The 15,327-nt window shown below is 53.1% G+C and overlaps 1 protein-coding gene across 2 annotated transcripts in view; it reads left to right on the top strand.

The window, feature by feature from the left end:
- The first annotated feature begins 1,960 nt into the window (after positions 1 to 1,960).
- Cherp (calcium homeostasis endoplasmic reticulum protein) overlaps positions 1,961 to 15,327 on the top strand; it is a 14,228-nt gene continuing 861 nt past the window's right edge. Inside the window, exons 1-17 of one of the 2 annotated variants that reach the window (XM_031340293.1) lie at positions 1,961 to 2,136; positions 2,409 to 2,582; positions 5,841 to 6,025; positions 6,700 to 6,837; positions 6,912 to 7,063; positions 8,361 to 8,472; positions 8,558 to 8,647; positions 8,801 to 9,074; positions 10,089 to 10,264; positions 12,153 to 12,588; positions 13,342 to 13,580; positions 13,729 to 13,862; positions 14,175 to 14,261; positions 14,344 to 14,487; positions 14,566 to 14,682; positions 14,849 to 14,943; positions 15,069 to 15,254. In XM_031340293.1, the coding sequence (XP_031196153.1) occupies positions 2,112 to 2,136; positions 2,409 to 2,582; positions 5,841 to 6,025; positions 6,700 to 6,837; positions 6,912 to 7,063; positions 8,361 to 8,472; positions 8,558 to 8,647; positions 8,801 to 9,074; positions 10,089 to 10,264; positions 12,153 to 12,588; positions 13,342 to 13,580; positions 13,729 to 13,862; positions 14,175 to 14,261; positions 14,344 to 14,487; positions 14,566 to 14,682; positions 14,849 to 14,943; positions 15,069 to 15,254 (2,764 nt within the window). In that variant the 5' untranslated portion in view covers positions 1,961 to 2,111. Of the gene's footprint in view, positions 2,137 to 2,408; positions 2,583 to 5,840; positions 6,026 to 6,699; positions 6,838 to 6,911; positions 7,064 to 8,327; positions 8,473 to 8,557; positions 8,648 to 8,800; positions 9,075 to 10,088; positions 10,265 to 12,152; positions 12,589 to 13,341; positions 13,581 to 13,728; positions 13,863 to 14,174; positions 14,262 to 14,343; positions 14,488 to 14,565; positions 14,683 to 14,848; positions 14,944 to 15,068; positions 15,255 to 15,327 lie in introns of both variants that reach the window. The other variant, XM_031340292.1, reaches the window with a different exon arrangement.

Below are 15,327 nucleotides of genomic sequence, written 5' to 3'. Positions count from 1 at the left end.
TTTTTGAGACATGGTTTCTCTCTGTAATAGCCCTGGCTGTTCTAGCTTTGTAAACCAGGCTGGCCTTGCCTGCCCTGCCTTAGTGCAGGAATTAGTGTATGCCACCACCACCTGGCTCTCCTATTGCTTTTTAATTTTGTGTTTTGACTCATGTTTTTAAGGTACTGAAACTGCATTTTTGAGCTACAAATATGAGTGCTTGGAATCAAACTAGGGTCTTCTAGAAGAATAGCCAGTGTTCTTAACATCTGAGCCATCTCCCCAGACCCCCTCCCTCACTTCCATTGTTTTAAACCAGGATACTTGGGTGTCCCTACTGAGGGACTGAGAGGTGGTCAGTGTCCCACGCTGTCAAGGAGAAAAGGCTGAGTAAGCTGGGACAGGACAGAGCTATGGAGAGCTTGGGGACTGCTGAAGGGAACTGGGTGGGGGTGTAGGAGGGATTAGTTTTATCAGTAAGTTAGTTTGGTCCAGAACCCTGGTTGAAGCAGAGCGCTCAGTAGATACAGGCTTGAGCTAGAGTTGTGACCCAGGAAAGCATGGTGTCATTGCCCTTCATCCATTAGCAGAGGCAGCCTGGGTGCTGACAGAATCAAGACGATAAGGCCTGGGCTTTGGAAAGAAGGCAACTATGTTCTGAAAGGAGATCCCATACCATCAGCAAGAATCTTCTGGAACTGCCTCCAGTGAGAATGAGGGAGACAGGTTGAGCAGATCAGGCTTCTGTTTACTGTGAGCCACACAAAACAGTCCCTACAAGATCACAATATTCTTTGGGGATTACATGCCTGTGCTGCTGTTGTCTGTCTTTTACACTCAATTCTTGGACCTGAACTCAGGTGACCCTGCTCCCATGCCAAGAACATCACCACTGAGCTATCTCTGCAGCTCCAAGATTAGGACATCATAAAGGGGCTTCCCTGCAGACAAGACAGGATTTACAGGAAGGGCACAGGGATCAGGATACCTTCCAGGCTCAACTTCACCCTTCCTTCTCATATAATCATAGTGTGAAGCTTCCAGCAGTAAGAATAGCCAATGAGGCAAAAAGAAGTAGGAAAAGTCGGAAATCCTGGCATAACAGGCTCAAAGACACAGAGGTTCACTAAGGGATGAGTGAGTGACCAGCACAAACTCAGAAAGTAAATCATGCCAGTGCTGTACGCACAGCAACAAGAGATCCTGTGCCTTCTTCCAGCTTCCTTAGGCACTGAAGTCACGTGCACAAACCCACCAGACACACACACACACACACATAATTAAAATAAATCTTTGTTTTCGAAATAGGCTTTCTCTGTATACTGCTGGCTGTCCTAAAACTCTTTGTAGACCAAACTGGTTTTGAACTCGAGATCAGTCTGCCACTGCCTCCCAAGTGCTGAGACTAAGGCTGTTTGGGGAGTTAGTGGTCAGCTTGGGCTCTCTGAGACCTAATGTCCAAAGGAGCAGGAGTAAGTAGCAATGTAAGTAAACAGAAGGGTGTTGATGCAAGGAGTAAGTAGCAATATAAGTAAACAGAAGGGTGTTGATGCAGCCTCCGCTTCTCCTTCCGTAGAACGTGTATAGTCGCTTCAGAAGACAAGTCTTTGCTCCACGTCGGTCTGACGTGGTGATGTTGGGGAGCTCCAATGCTCAAAATTCTTACCCAAAAAGGAGCAGATCGGAACAGAAGGAGCCGAGCGAGGATCGTGTGATTCGCCAATACCATCACCTGCCGATCCCGCCTTCTGGATGGTGCAAAAGGCTGTGAAAGACGCAGAGGCCCGGAGTACACACGCACGCAAGAACATGGCAGAAACCCAAACTACGGCCAGCGCAGCTCCACAAGCTCCAGCGCTTCTGGGACCAGCGGCCGCGCCGCCGCATGCGCAAAGAGACTCCCGCGCATGCGCCTTACTAGGCCGTCGCGCTCCGGAGTCCTCACGCAGTCTCTTCCCGCCCTCCTCCAGTCCTCACTTCCGGTGTTTCCCAGCGACAGCCGTAAATGGCGCGCGAAGCGGCCAGCGAGGCCGTCGTAAACGTCTCCCTTCGCGCCACTTCCGGCCGGCTTCTGCGGCCGGTGCTGGTAGGCGATCGTGAGGCGGCGGAGGACGTTGCCAGCGGCTGCAGCCATGGAGATGCCGATGCCGCCAGACGGTGAGGCCCGTCCCTGAGCTGAGGTCGTTGGGTTCTTCCCGTGTGTCCCCGCCGGCCGGCCGTGCCTCCCCGCGTTGCCGGGCCGGTGGCGGAGCGCGCTGCGGCCTCGCCGCTCCTCCCTCGGCCTCTCCGTGGTTCCCCGCATTCCTGGCGCGCGCTTGGCCCTAATCAGGACCCGTACACCATCGCCTAGCCGAGGCCTGCCCCAGAGGACCCCGGCCTGCTCCCCAGGTCGGGCTACCCCTACTGACGCCTTTTCCTCCGTTTTGCAGATCAGGAGCTTCGAAATGTCATCGACAAGCTCGCTCAGTTTGTGGCTCGCAACGGACCCGAGTTCGAGAAAATGACGATGGAGAAGCAGAAGGACAACCCTAAGTTCTCGTTTCTATTCGGAGGCGAGTTCTACAGTTACTACAAGTGCAAGCTGGCACTGGAGCAGCAGCAGCGTGAGTCCCTCGCAGGCCCTCGGCCGCCTCGGGGTTCAATGCGGCCCCCGCCGCAGCCGATTTCTTCGGAGTCGCGTGTTTCCTCTGCAGAGCAGAGCAGCTGTTCTTCTGTCCTTCCCGGAGCCCTGTAGCAAGATAGACTGCTGGGTCTGTGTGTCATAAGGAGACTAGCATAGATTCTCTCTCCGGGCTTTGGGAGGAGTGGGGTCGGAAGCGGTCCCTGGGTGGTCTGGCAATTGCAGATCTGCAGGAAGGTGGGAACTGTGCAAACCGTGCAGCCCTTTCTGCAGGCTGAGACCGTAGCTTTCTGCATTTCCGACGCATAGATCAAAAAGCTTCCCCTTTAGTTTTTGCAACGTTTTTTCCATTTCTTTTCCTCTTCTTCTTCTTCTTTTTTTTTTTTTTTTTTTTTTTTTTTTTTGGCTTTCGAGACAGGGTTTCTTTGTGTAGCCCTGACTTTGTAAACTAGACTGGCTTCAGACTCAAGAGATTTGAGCATCAAGAAAAACATGATAAAAAGTAATAGAAATAAAAAGTTTAGAGCCAGGCATGGCAGGACCACCCCTTTAATCCCAGCACTCAGAAGGCAGAGGCAGGTAGATCTCTGTGAGTTTGTGGCCAGTTTGTTGTACAAGTTCCAGTACAGGCCAAGCTACATAGACTGCTTCAAAAAAAAAACAAAGGAAAAAGAGCGAAGAAGCACAACTGGTCTCTGAGTGCCTCACACTGTATATCCCAGGTTGGCCTGGCAGTTTGTTATCCAGCCTAGCTTCCAACTCAAAGCAACCTTCTTGCCTCAGCTTTCAGGTAGGATTGCAAGCATATCCCAGCCTTGAGTAGATAGTAACAGCAGATGTTGTGATTTCTGAGTGCAGAACTCACATCTGTCATATCTAGGGTAGTACTCTAGGCTCTGAATAAACTGGAAATAAGTGTCTGGACTTGCAAAGCGGCTGAGCCACAGTCCTCTCGGATGCCAAGCACACTTTGTTATACTCCAGCAATGTATTGTGGGTGATTGCTAGAAAGTTTGTAGGACAGACGGACTTGAGCCCATGGAGCACAGGGACTTGAAGAAGGTATATATTCAGAGAGGAGACACTACACATGTGAACTGAGGGGGTTTTCATATGCCAACGTGGGGTAGAACTATTGAGTTGTGGTAGAGGTCGGCTGTTTGACATCACCATCAGGGTGTCTGTGTCCTCGTGCATGTTTAGAGAGGTCATTCCTTAGCCCCAGAACACCAAATTCATAGCCATCCTAAAGCAGACATTGGCTGAAACGGGTTCCAACAATGTGTGCTAGTGGACAAGCTGGAATTAGGAAGGGTGGTGATCGTGAACATGGAAGCAGGAGGGGTCAAAGGTAGAGCCATTGAGGATGGGTAAAGAATGGTAAGTGAAGAGAATTTAGACAGTGCCTTAGTCTATGTCCCTGAGAGCTACACAGGAAACCTGTGTCCACCCCTGGACAGTCAGTTGTTCAGGCTATAGACTTAAAACCATAGCTGGAAAAGGAGAGTACATGTAAGCTATGGCACATTAGGGATTGGGAGGCAAGAGGACATTCTACCAGCCATACTATAATAGCATATATTGAACATGACAGGGACAAGGGCAGGCTAGGGTGGTAGAGGTGAAGAAGTGAGTTTTGGTTTTGGCACAAGGGAGATATGCAGTAGAGGGGACCTGCTTTGTTGAGGAGCTCTGAGCATTGCTTAGAAGTAACCAGGCTCAGAAAGGGCTTCAGGTCAACTAAACCCAGGACTGTTCTAGAATCACACTTTGCAAGAATTGTGGTAAAGGACTAGTCAGCTGGGTGTGGTGGTGTACACCTTTAATCTCCACACTCGGGAGGCAGAGGCAGGTGGTTCTCAGAGTTCAAGGCTAGCTTGGTCTACAGAGAGTTTCCAAGATAGTCTACACAGAGAAACCTTTTCTAGTGAAAAAAAAATTCTAGTCCACCCCTACCATGGTCTTGTGTTTATAAAGTACAGTAAAAATGCAAGCTGTGGGGTGTTGCTTATTCCATAGCAATTGACACTCAAGGCTGTTCACAGGTCACTCTGACTGCTGTGGTAGAGGCCTACTCTGGTGTAGAACAGTTTTTTACTAGGTATGATACAGGCAAAGGCAGGCCAGGCAATGGTGGTGCATGCCTTTAATCCCAGCACTTGGGAGGCAGAGGCAGGCAGATTTCTGAGTTCGAGGCCAGCCCGGTCTACAGAGTGAGGTCCAGGACAGCCAGGGCTATACAGAGAAACCTTGTCTGGAAAAAACAAACAAACAAAAAACAGGCAAAGGCAGATGGATAGCAGTGATGTGGAAGGGTGCATGTAGTTGGCACTGCTGTTGATTAGTGTGAGGGGTATGTATTCCACTCATATGAGTGGGTTGCTGTACTAGGCCGGGAAGCCTAGTGCAGTGACTTTGAGAAGCCTAAGTCTGTGAAAGCCCAGTGGCCCTTGGTGACCCTCCAAAGTGGAGCTTCCCGAAGGAATATAGGATCTAGAGCTCAAACCAGGCGGGCATGTAGGGTGCCATTAAAGCCTAAGTGACATCTGTCCCCAAGCCCTACTTTCTTTGCTTTTATCCAAAAGCCATTTGTTTTGGATGAGTCTCAGGCTCCCGGAGAGTGTTGCTATATTCAATTGGGACCATGCACGGCCCAGAAGTAGAGAGTAAGGTGGCCATATTGTTAAAGTCTTACCTGGGAGTAGGGACCCTCCTCTCCAGACACCTTGTTTGGGTACTGCCAGCCTTGTATACTGTCATACCAGGGTATTGCTGGTGGTTCAAGCTAGTTCAAGGGCTAGTCCAAAAGCTGCAAATTGGGAGGGTCACCACAAGAGGTTGGGCTGGTCTTGGGGGTATTCCAGCCCTGTATGTTCTAGCCAGATCTTCAGAATGCTGGCTGTCTTGAGTGAAGGGAGATTAGGATCCAGTGGCATGGGACAGACACACCCTTGAGAGAGAAGTGCCACATCTCCAGCACTGGTGATAACCTGCAGTATATAGTAGCTCAGTCAGGCCTGCATGAGAAGGGAAGATGGATAGGTTCAGCCTGTCCAGGGACAGTGAGAAGGCAGCTCTGGGGGTCTCCATGGAGACCAGGCACAACAGAGGGAAGCTCGGGCAGGGTGGCTCTATGGGGTGGACAGTGGGTCCATTAGGTCCTCTCTGGAGGCCAAACTAGGTAGATCACGGAGGGGAACCTGGGGCACTCCCTGAGCTCACAAGGCCCATCTCTTTCTAGTTATCTGCAAGCAGCAGGCCCCAGAGCTGGAGCCCACCTCAGCCATGCCCCCTCTGCCCCAACCTCCACTGGCTCCCGCAGCATCCCTCACTCCGGCCCAGGGCACCCCATCAATGGATGAGCTCATCCAACAGAGCCAGTGGAGTCTCCAGCAGCAGGAGCAGCACCTGCTGGCCCTGCGTCAGGTATGCCTTCATGTATTGCCAGTGACCCTGGAGTCACCTTCCAGTAGGTCTGTGGGTCATCCACAGGCTTCACTCAGTGGACTTGTACTCATTGTGAATGCATACCTATCAGTCTTAATGAGTAGGGAAGGACATTATTGGCCCCATCTTTTAGGCTGGTTCTGTAGCCAAATTCTATAGGGATGAGCTACCTGAAATGAAAGGTGAGGCGACATACAGACCTGAGTGCCAGCTTCACTCACGGTTTCCTTGCTTACCACCATCACATAGCGTGCACGGATGTTTGCCATCAGTCATAGTCTGGACAGTGAGGTCTTAAACAGCAGAACTGGCCTCTAAACCAGCTTGGTGGCCAATACCTACTATTTACTTGCTTGTATTTGGATGGGTTTGGTTTGATTTTGAGATAGCATCCCCCCAAGCTTCCCTCAGGCTCCCAAGTGCAAGGGTCACAGGCACCTACTGCATGTGTTAGTCCTATTCCCTGCCTTGCTCTGCTTAGGTGATCCATGAGCACCCTGCCTCCTTGGGTTCACATTTTCCTGTTAGCTTATGCCAGGCTGTCTTGCCTGCTGTGACGATGGACTGTCACAGGCTTTGGTGTGTGTAAAGACAGACACCAGTGTTTGTGCAAGTGTCCTGCTCATACCACCTCTCCCTCATGGTTTTCCCAGGAGCAAGTAACAACAGCTGTGGCGCATGCAGTGGAACAGCAAATGCAGAAACTGCTAGAAGAGACACAGCTGGACATGAGCGAGTTTGACAACCTGCTACAGCCCATCATTGACACCTGCACAAAGGATGCCATCTCGGTGAGGCTCAGTGTGGGGTGGGGGTATCGTCACCTGCCCGACTGATCACCCACTCACCCTGGCCTGACTCTCAGGCTGGGAAGAACTGGATGTTCAGCAATGCCAAGTCCCCACCACACTGTGAGCTGATGGCGGGCCACCTGCGCAACCGCATCACTGCTGATGGCGCACACTTCGAGCTGCGGCTACACCTTATCTATCTGATCAATGATGTGCTGCACCACTGGTAAGTACTTGACCACTCAGTCCAGAGCCCACGCTGTCAGGATCCCCGTCCTTGCTGCACTTGCACACTGGTCCACTGCTTGTACTCCCAGGATAGTGGCTGGCACCCCCACATGGCAGGCCTTGGGCTCTGCTACCTCCTCTCTGCATCTGTAGCCAACATGTGTCTGCTTGGGTCTACACAACCAGTCATTGTGGTGACTCTGTTCTTCCATGTCTTGGGGGCTACCTTTGCTTATCCTCTCTCCATCAGACTTCTCTTTGCACTGTATAAGGCTCCAGCCTTCTGGGGCCTGGTAGGTGTGTCTCTGCATGGGCAGTGGGTGAAGTTGATGGAGGAAAACAGAGTCCAGAACTCTGGTCAGAGACAGGTGCAAAGGTCCCATGCTAGTGATACATGCCGACAGTCAGTTGGGCTGGCTGCCCTCTGGCTTTCAGCATTGTCATGAAACTAGGACAGCTGATAAAAGTATATGGCTCCCATGAGAGCAGGAGAAGTTGGGCTCTTTCTCCCTGTCAGGCTGCTGTCTCCAGCCTCCTGCTTTGTACTCTCTTTCCTCTCGAGACGTCTTGCTCCTGCCTCTTAGGGTAGGGCCTCTGCACAGATGACCTCTCTCTCACTCCCTGGGACACTCCTCACTTGGCTCACACAAAGCTCTGGCCTGCATTGCCTTCCCTTGCCAACCTCCTGGCCAGCTCTTGCTGCCCTTTGACCTCAGCTGTGGAAGCTGCCTGCACCTTTCCTGGGTCTGCATATGGGCTGTCTTGCTGAGCCACTACTGCTCCAGAGACCTGGATCTACCATGCTGCACAGCTGGAGGGAGCCTTCTTTGGCTGCTTCTTCCCCTTTATCCCCTGTCAGTGGCACTGGGCATGGAAGCCAGGGCCTTGCACCTGGCAGGCAAATACTGTGCCCTGGGTTGACTGCAATCCTCGTGGGTGGTTAGGCTCCCAGTAGCCTTCTCAGCGGCCCTGTGAGGCTGGGGAGTCCTTCCTGAGCAGATTGTTGAACCTGCTTGTGCATAGTGGTGACCAGGTCCTAACCACAGCAGCCCAGTTTCACCTTTTACACACTTCTGACAGTGAAGGTCTTATTCTGAAGAGCCCTAGGGTGCACACTCTCCTTCTATTTGTCTCCCAAGACAAGGCACCTACATTGTAGATAGTCTAGCTGTTACCCTCTGGTTTGGGGGGGCATTTCCTGAGGAGAGGGTGCTGTGGCCACAGCCGCATGGTAACAGGTGCGTGGCCGGGTCCTGCCCCAGGGCCCTGACGCGCGGAAGGTCTCTCCCTCACAGCCAGCGCAAGCAGGCCCGGGAGCTGCTGGCTGCCTTGCAGAAGGTGGTAGTACCCATCTATTGCACCAGCTTCCTGGCTGTGGAGGAGGACAAACAGCAGAAGATTGCCCGGGTATGGGGCTGCTGGGGCTGGGTGGTTGGGCAGGCAGGTGGCTGGGTGATATGAGCTCTGTTTAACAAGTCTCCCTCTGCACCAGCTCCTGCAGCTCTGGGAAAAGAACGGCTACTTTGATGACTCCATCATTCAGCAGCTGCAGAGCCCCGCCCTGGGACTCGGTCAGTATCAGGTGAGCACCACACAGCAGAAGCCACCCATCATCAGGACTCTGAAACTGCCCACTGTTTTCATTGCTAAGTCTGGCTGCATCTCACACAGCCTTTGGCTCTTGGGATCCTGGGCTGGTGTCCTGAGTGGCAGTGCTCCTGTCCTTCCCCACCAGGCGACTCTCATCAATGAGTACTCGTCAGTGGTGCAGCCTGTGCAGCTAGCCTTCCAGCAGCAGATCCAGAGCCTCAAGACACAGCATGAGGAGTTCGTCAGCAGCCTAGCCCAGCAGCAGCAGCAGCAGCAGCAGCAGCAGCAGCCGCCGCCACAGCCACAGCCGCAGATTCAGCTGCCTCAGATGGAAGCAGATGTGAAGGCCACACCCCCACCACCAGCACCCCCACCAGCCTCAGCACCTGCTCCCACCATCCCACCAACTACGCAGCCAGGTATGAGGTTCCCTCCACCTCTTGAAACTGACTTCCCCGAATGGCAGAGAGCACTCTTCCCTCCTGGACACCTGCTCCACAGCCCACCCACTGCTGGGCCAAGATTGATCTGCTTATGTGTCCTGGCCAGGTAAACACTCCCAACAGGCTTGCACCTCAGCCCACACTTGGTGCATGGTTAAAAGTATAGTCTAGGGCTGGGTGGGCTCAACACACAGCCGAGTCCTAAACAGACACATGTTACATGTCTGTATCTAGTGTTTGTAGTGTACATGTGTATATGTGTAAAGAACCACATCTGAAGAAACCGTAATAAGATCTGAAATGAGCAGCTAGGAAGCTGAGGCAGGAAGATTTTAGACCAGACTGGGATATAAGACAAGAATCAGTATTTCAGAAAAGTTCTAGCTATACATGGTAGCTTATGGTTGTGATCTCAATCCTGAGCCTGAAGCAGAAGACTGTAAATTCAAGGCCAGCCTGAACGGTACCTCAAAATAGTCCCACAAAGACTGAGGTGAAGCATGTTTAGCTGAGGGTACAGGGAAGGCTCAGTCAGTAAAGTGCTTTCCATGCACATGTGGGGACTTCATTTGGATGGCCTCTGAGCTCCAGATTCATTGAGAGACTCTGAAACAGATGGAGTGCCAGAAGATGGCTCAGCAGGCACAAACTTACTTACAAGGTCTGATGGCCTTGGTTTGAGCCCTAGGGTGGCAGGAGAGAGCTTGCGGCCAGGAGTTGCTCTCTGACCACCATTCCTGCACCCGTGTGCATGCCTGTAAGCACACAGCTGTTACTTAAAAAGTAACTCAACAATTCTGAATACACAAGACAGGACATACTATGAGCATAGAGAATATCCCCTCTTGCATCTCTAAAGGGTGGTGGTGGTGACATTTGGAGGGGTGGCTTCCAGTGAGCTTAGGAGTCCTGGGCTGGCTTGGGGGTGCTTGAGGATCCACAGCCTCTCCTGCTGACTGGATGCTTCTCACTGCCTGTCACCTGTGTTAGATGACAACAAGCCTCCTATCCAGATGCCTGGTTCTTCAGAGTATGACACCTCGGCAGGTGTCCAGGATCCTGCAGCTGCTGGCCCTCGAGGTCCTGGCCCCCATGATCAGATCCCGCCAAACAAGCCCCCTTGGTTTGATCAGCCTCATCCAGTTGCCCCTTGGGGTCAACAGCAGGTACTTCCTAAAATCTGTTGGGGCAGGCACATATGGCTGAGTCAAAAGCCTGCTCATGTTAGGGAGTGGTGTCACATGGATTTAATCTCAGTACTCGAGGTAGGAACAATCAGATCTCTTATTTGGAGGCCAGCCTGGTCTACAGATTGAGTTCCAGGACAACCAGGGCTATACAGAAAAGCCCTGTCTCGGGGAAAAAAGCCTGCTTGCACCTAGTGGGGTCCTTGGAGCAGCAGGCAGGCATAGCCATAGTAGCTGAAAGATATTAGAGCGTAGGCAAAGCCCTAGAACTCTCTGCTACCATCATGTGGGAAATTCAGGTCCTCGTTTGCGCCTGACTTTACTAGTGTAGCTTTCAGGTCCCTTATAAAGGGACTGAAGGAAGATCAGAAGTGGTGGGCTTCTCCAGGAATCTCTAGGTGGTGGCTGCAGTGCTAGGACTCTGGGTGGCTCAAGGTAGGAGACTTGTAGGGCAGAGGTCATGTGGTGCATGACCAAAACTAATTTATAATTTGCTAGATGAGATTGTCTGCAGTATCTAGGTGTAATTGACTTTTCCCTCAACTGGGCATGGCCTATTTATCTGTTGAGTATGGCCTTCCTGGTGACTCTTAACTGTAGAGGACGCTTACAGATGCCAGGCATGTGGCCCTGCCCTAAGAGCTTCAAGTCTCCAATCTGAGCCTTCTACCCCTCAGCTTCAGGACTAGCAGGTTTACTTGACATGAGATAGATAATCCATGTAGACAGCACCCATGTCCCAGAAGTGCTAGCAGTGAACTTTATGGGGTGGGCACATGGGAACCTCTGAGGGAGATAGGGGCCAGGCCTTACTGTGCAGGCTCAGTAAGATCTGGGAGCTGGAGGTCTGGTCCAATGAGGTTTCCTGGCCAGTGTAACAGTTCACCAACAAAGCTAGAGGTCTGGGGTGAGTAAGCAGTCCAGGTAGATGGAATTCCAGTTCTAAGTGGGGTTGGAGCCAGGACAAGGGAGCATGTTTAATCCCAGTCTTTGGAAGGCTGAGGCAGGATTAAGTTCCAGGCTATCCTGGAATAGAGTCGTGCCACCTGCACCCCACCCCCATTCCGACTTAATACTTTGAAGCTGGCCAGGCTTCTCTAATCCTGCCTTCATGGCAACTTAGAGATTGTTTCTGTTATTGGGAATACAGCTTTCTTCTGCTCTTGGAAGCCAGAAAGAGCATCCTATCAGCTTAGCGTGGGTCATGCCACATGCTGCCTTGGGAGCGGCAGAGGGACCTGTTGGCCTCTCCTATGCAACTCCTGTCCCAAATCTAAGATTCTGCCATCCCTACTTTAAGTGGTCAGAGCAATAGCTGGGAATATTTTGAGCTACATGCATCTGTTTACCTGACTAAAGAAACAAGGACGGGCCGGTCCGAGGTGGGGCGCACCTTTAATCCCAGCACTTGAGGGGCAGAGACAGGCGGATTTCTGAGTTCGAAGCCAACCTGATCTACAGAGTGAGTTCCAGGACAGCCAGGGCTACACAGAGAAACCCTGTCTCGAAAAACAAAAACAACAAAATAAAACAAAAAAAAAAAAGAAAGAAAGAAACAAAGACAGGTGTTCCAAGCTAACCCTAGGCAATGTTCTGGACGAGTGGGGTCATGATACAGAATGGGTAGTGTAAGGCTCATAGTGCAGCATGCTGGGGTATTCTGAGGCATGGTATGGGATGCACCTCTGTTGTGTCCCAATTGGGATCTGGTGCCTGTTAGGACTTGGGGAGGAAGGCACTGGGTCCAGGTATAAGGACTCAGTGGCCAGAGGCAGCTTTATGTGTGAGTGTGCAGGTATGCATTTGGGACCCAGAGTGAGATAGATAACTCCAGACCTTGTGCTCATGTCTGTGCTTTGCCTTGTAGCCCCCTGAGCAACCTCCGTACCCACACCACCAAGGTGGACCACCCCATTGCCCACCCTGGAACAACAGCCATGAGGGCATGTGGGGTGAGCAACGAGGGGACCCTGGCTGGAATGGGCAGCGAGATGCTCCATGGAATAACCAGCCAGACCCCAATTGGAATAACCAGTTTGAAGGACCATGGAACAATCAGCATGAACCACCGCCCTGGGGTGGTGCCCAGCGAGAACCGCCCTTCCGGATGCAGCGGCCCCCCCACTTCCGTGGGCCATTCCCACCCCACCAGCAGCACCCACAGTTCAACCAGCCTCCACACCCCCACAACTTCAACCGTTTCCCACCCCGCTTCATGCAGGATGACTTCCCCCCTCGTCACCCTTTTGAGCGGCCGCCCTATCCTCACCGCTTTGACTATCCCCAGGGAGACTTCCCCGCAGGTGAGTAGGCAGTACAGGAAAACCTACTGGGGGTGTCCTCTGCCTGCCCCTCTTCATCTGCCTTTCAGTGCTGTGGAAGTGACAAGCATAGGGTGGCTGTGGAATAGAAAGACAGGGATAGTCTCCATCCTGCACCCACACATGCTAGGAGCCAGGACCCTGCCAGAGGTGCTAAGGCATCCCTGGAACCCCTAGCACACAGGCCAGGAGGAGCAGACAGACAGACTTTGCCAGTCTGTACTTCAAGTACCATTTTCCTGGCCTGGCTGCGTGCTTGCCTGAGGCTCTGCCTGTGTCTTGTCTCTTTCGGTTGCTGTCAGCCTGAGCTGCATACAGAGGTCCTAGACAGAGGTCTGTCTCAGTGCTAAGGATCCACAGGGCTCAGAGCTGGCCTCCCTCTGCCTGTGCCCTCACTGTTTTCTTCAAAGGATCCCAGGCAGTTGAGTTGGAGTCCACCAGGATCCTAGCTTTAATGTTACTCTTTGAGACCAGCTGCTGGCTCACCAGTGCTCAGGTCCTGGCAGAGAAGGCTCAGCACATTCTCAGTGAGAAGGTGGAAGTTCTGCTTGCTGCCACTGGAGGTTATGGTGGTCCTTCAGTCTTTTCGCTTGAGTCCGCTTAGCTGCACCAATGTCTGTGAGAGTTCCAGACCCCAATTGCTGGCTTCTGTCTTACTCCTTTGCAGAACCCTAATGGCCCTTTCGTCTGATTTGACTACCCCAGCCAGCTGGAGATAAATGTTTTGTTTTGTAGACATGGGACCCCCTCATCACCACCCTGGCCATCGAATGCCACACCCTGGAATCAATGAGCACCCGCCTTGGGCTGGACCCCAGCACCCTGACTTTGGCCCTCCTCCCCACGGCTTCAATGGCCAGCCTCCCCACATGCGGCGACAGGGCCCACCTCACATCAACCATGATGACCCCAGCCTAGTCCCCAATGTTCCCTACTTCGATCTTCCAGCGGGGTTAATGGCCCCCCTTGTGAAGGTGATACTGGGCCCTGGCCTGGGAGGTTGAGCATGGGAGGGGGGACATGCTGGTTTTGTCAGGCTGAGTTCCTGCCTTGTTGCTCAGTTCCACTGGGTGGCCAAGTAGAACTCCTCAGGGCCCAGGCAACAGCTGTGTTCTCCTACAGCTGGAGGACCATGAGTACAAGCCTCTGGACCCCAAAGACATCCGCCTGCCACCCCCCATGCCTCCCAGTGAGAGGTTACTTGCAGCTGTGGAGGCCTTCTATAGCCCGCCCTCCCATGACAGGCCAAGGAACAGGTAGGGAAGCTGGGCCCTAAGGCCTGGCTGAGCCCCCACCCTCTAAGTTTGTCCTGCAGATGAGGAACTGCTTCCTCTGAACACTACAATGGGCATGGAGTAGTGGCCATCCAGCCTCAGCCCAGCCTGCTATGGCAGACACTAACAGCAGCAGTGGGCATGTTTATGAGGTCACCTGGGATTTGGGAAGGGGGCTGGACACCCAGTAGAGCCCCAGCTGCCTCTTGGTTGGTTAGTGTCCTAGTGCAGGGAACTGGCTACTGTGGCCCTTGGGGGCTGACCCAGGTCTCTCATGGGGACCATGTCATGCAGTGAGGGCTGGGAGCAGAATGGCCTATATGAGTTCTTTCGAGCCAAGATGCGAGCGCGGCGGCGCAAGGGCCAGGAGAAGAGGAACAGGTGAGCTGTGCTGGTTTCATGGGACTGGCCTTTGGCATGTGGTTGCTGTAACTGCCGTCCTCACTGTGGCATATCCCTGCAGTGGCCCCTCCAGGTCACGCAGCCGGTCCAAGAGCCGAGGACGTTCCTCATCTCGCTCCAGCTCCCGATCCTCCAAGTCCTCACGTTCCTCCTCCCGCTCCCGTTCCCGGTCTCGGTCCCGCTCATCCTCCCGCTCCAGGTCCAGGTAGGCACATAGGGACCTCAGAAAGCCAGAGTGCACTGCATCTGCCCGTGCCCCATTGTCCTGCTGCTGTCCTCACAGAAGTCGCAGCCGGTCGCGTTCCTCCAGAAGCCGTTCACGGTCCAGGTCCAGGTCCAGGTCCAAGTCATACTCCCCCGGGAGGCGGCGGCGCTCCAGGTCCCGGAGCCCCACCCCACCGTAAGCCATGAGTGTGGGAGTTGTCAAATGTACCCCTGTTGCTAAAGACTGGGGTGGCACCCCTCCCACCACTGGGCCCTTTCCTTCCCAAGCTTAACTGGCTGCTCCTGGTGCTCAAGGGCCCGTTGTAGGGACTGATAGCTTACAACATAGCTCTTCATTCCAGCTCTGCAGCTGGCCTGGGTTCTAACTCGGCGCCTCCCATACCAGATTCGAGGCTTGGAGAAGAGAATAAAGGCCATCAAATGCTGGTGAAGATGGGTGAGTGTACCCAGACCAGTGCCAGCTTCCTGCATGACCATATTGTGATTGTGTTGGGGGTTCAAGTAGCCACTCCCAGGGAACATGGCCACAGCCCTGCCTTATATGTTCTTTCCCCTCTGAAGGCTGGAGCGGGTCTGGTGGTCTTGGCGCAAAGGAGCAGGGTATCCAGGACCCCATTAAGGGTGGTGACGTCCGGGATAAATGGGACCAGTACAAGGGCGTGGGTGTGGCCTTGGACGACCCTTATGAGAACTACCGCCGCAACAAAAGCTACTCCTTCATTGCCCGCATGAAAGCCCGAGATGAGTGTGAGTAGTAGGTGTGGGTAGACACGGTGGGCTTAGCTTCATTCTCAGAAGGTGGGGGTGACAGCCCTGTTCT

This window comes from Mastomys coucha, unplaced genomic scaffold (assembly GCF_008632895.1).
Source record: "Mastomys coucha isolate ucsf_1 unplaced genomic scaffold, UCSF_Mcou_1 pScaffold22, whole genome shotgun sequence".
Lineage (NCBI taxonomy): Eukaryota > Metazoa > Chordata > Mammalia > Rodentia > Muridae > Mastomys > Mastomys coucha.
This window is presented reverse-complemented; position numbering and strand designations above follow the sequence as displayed.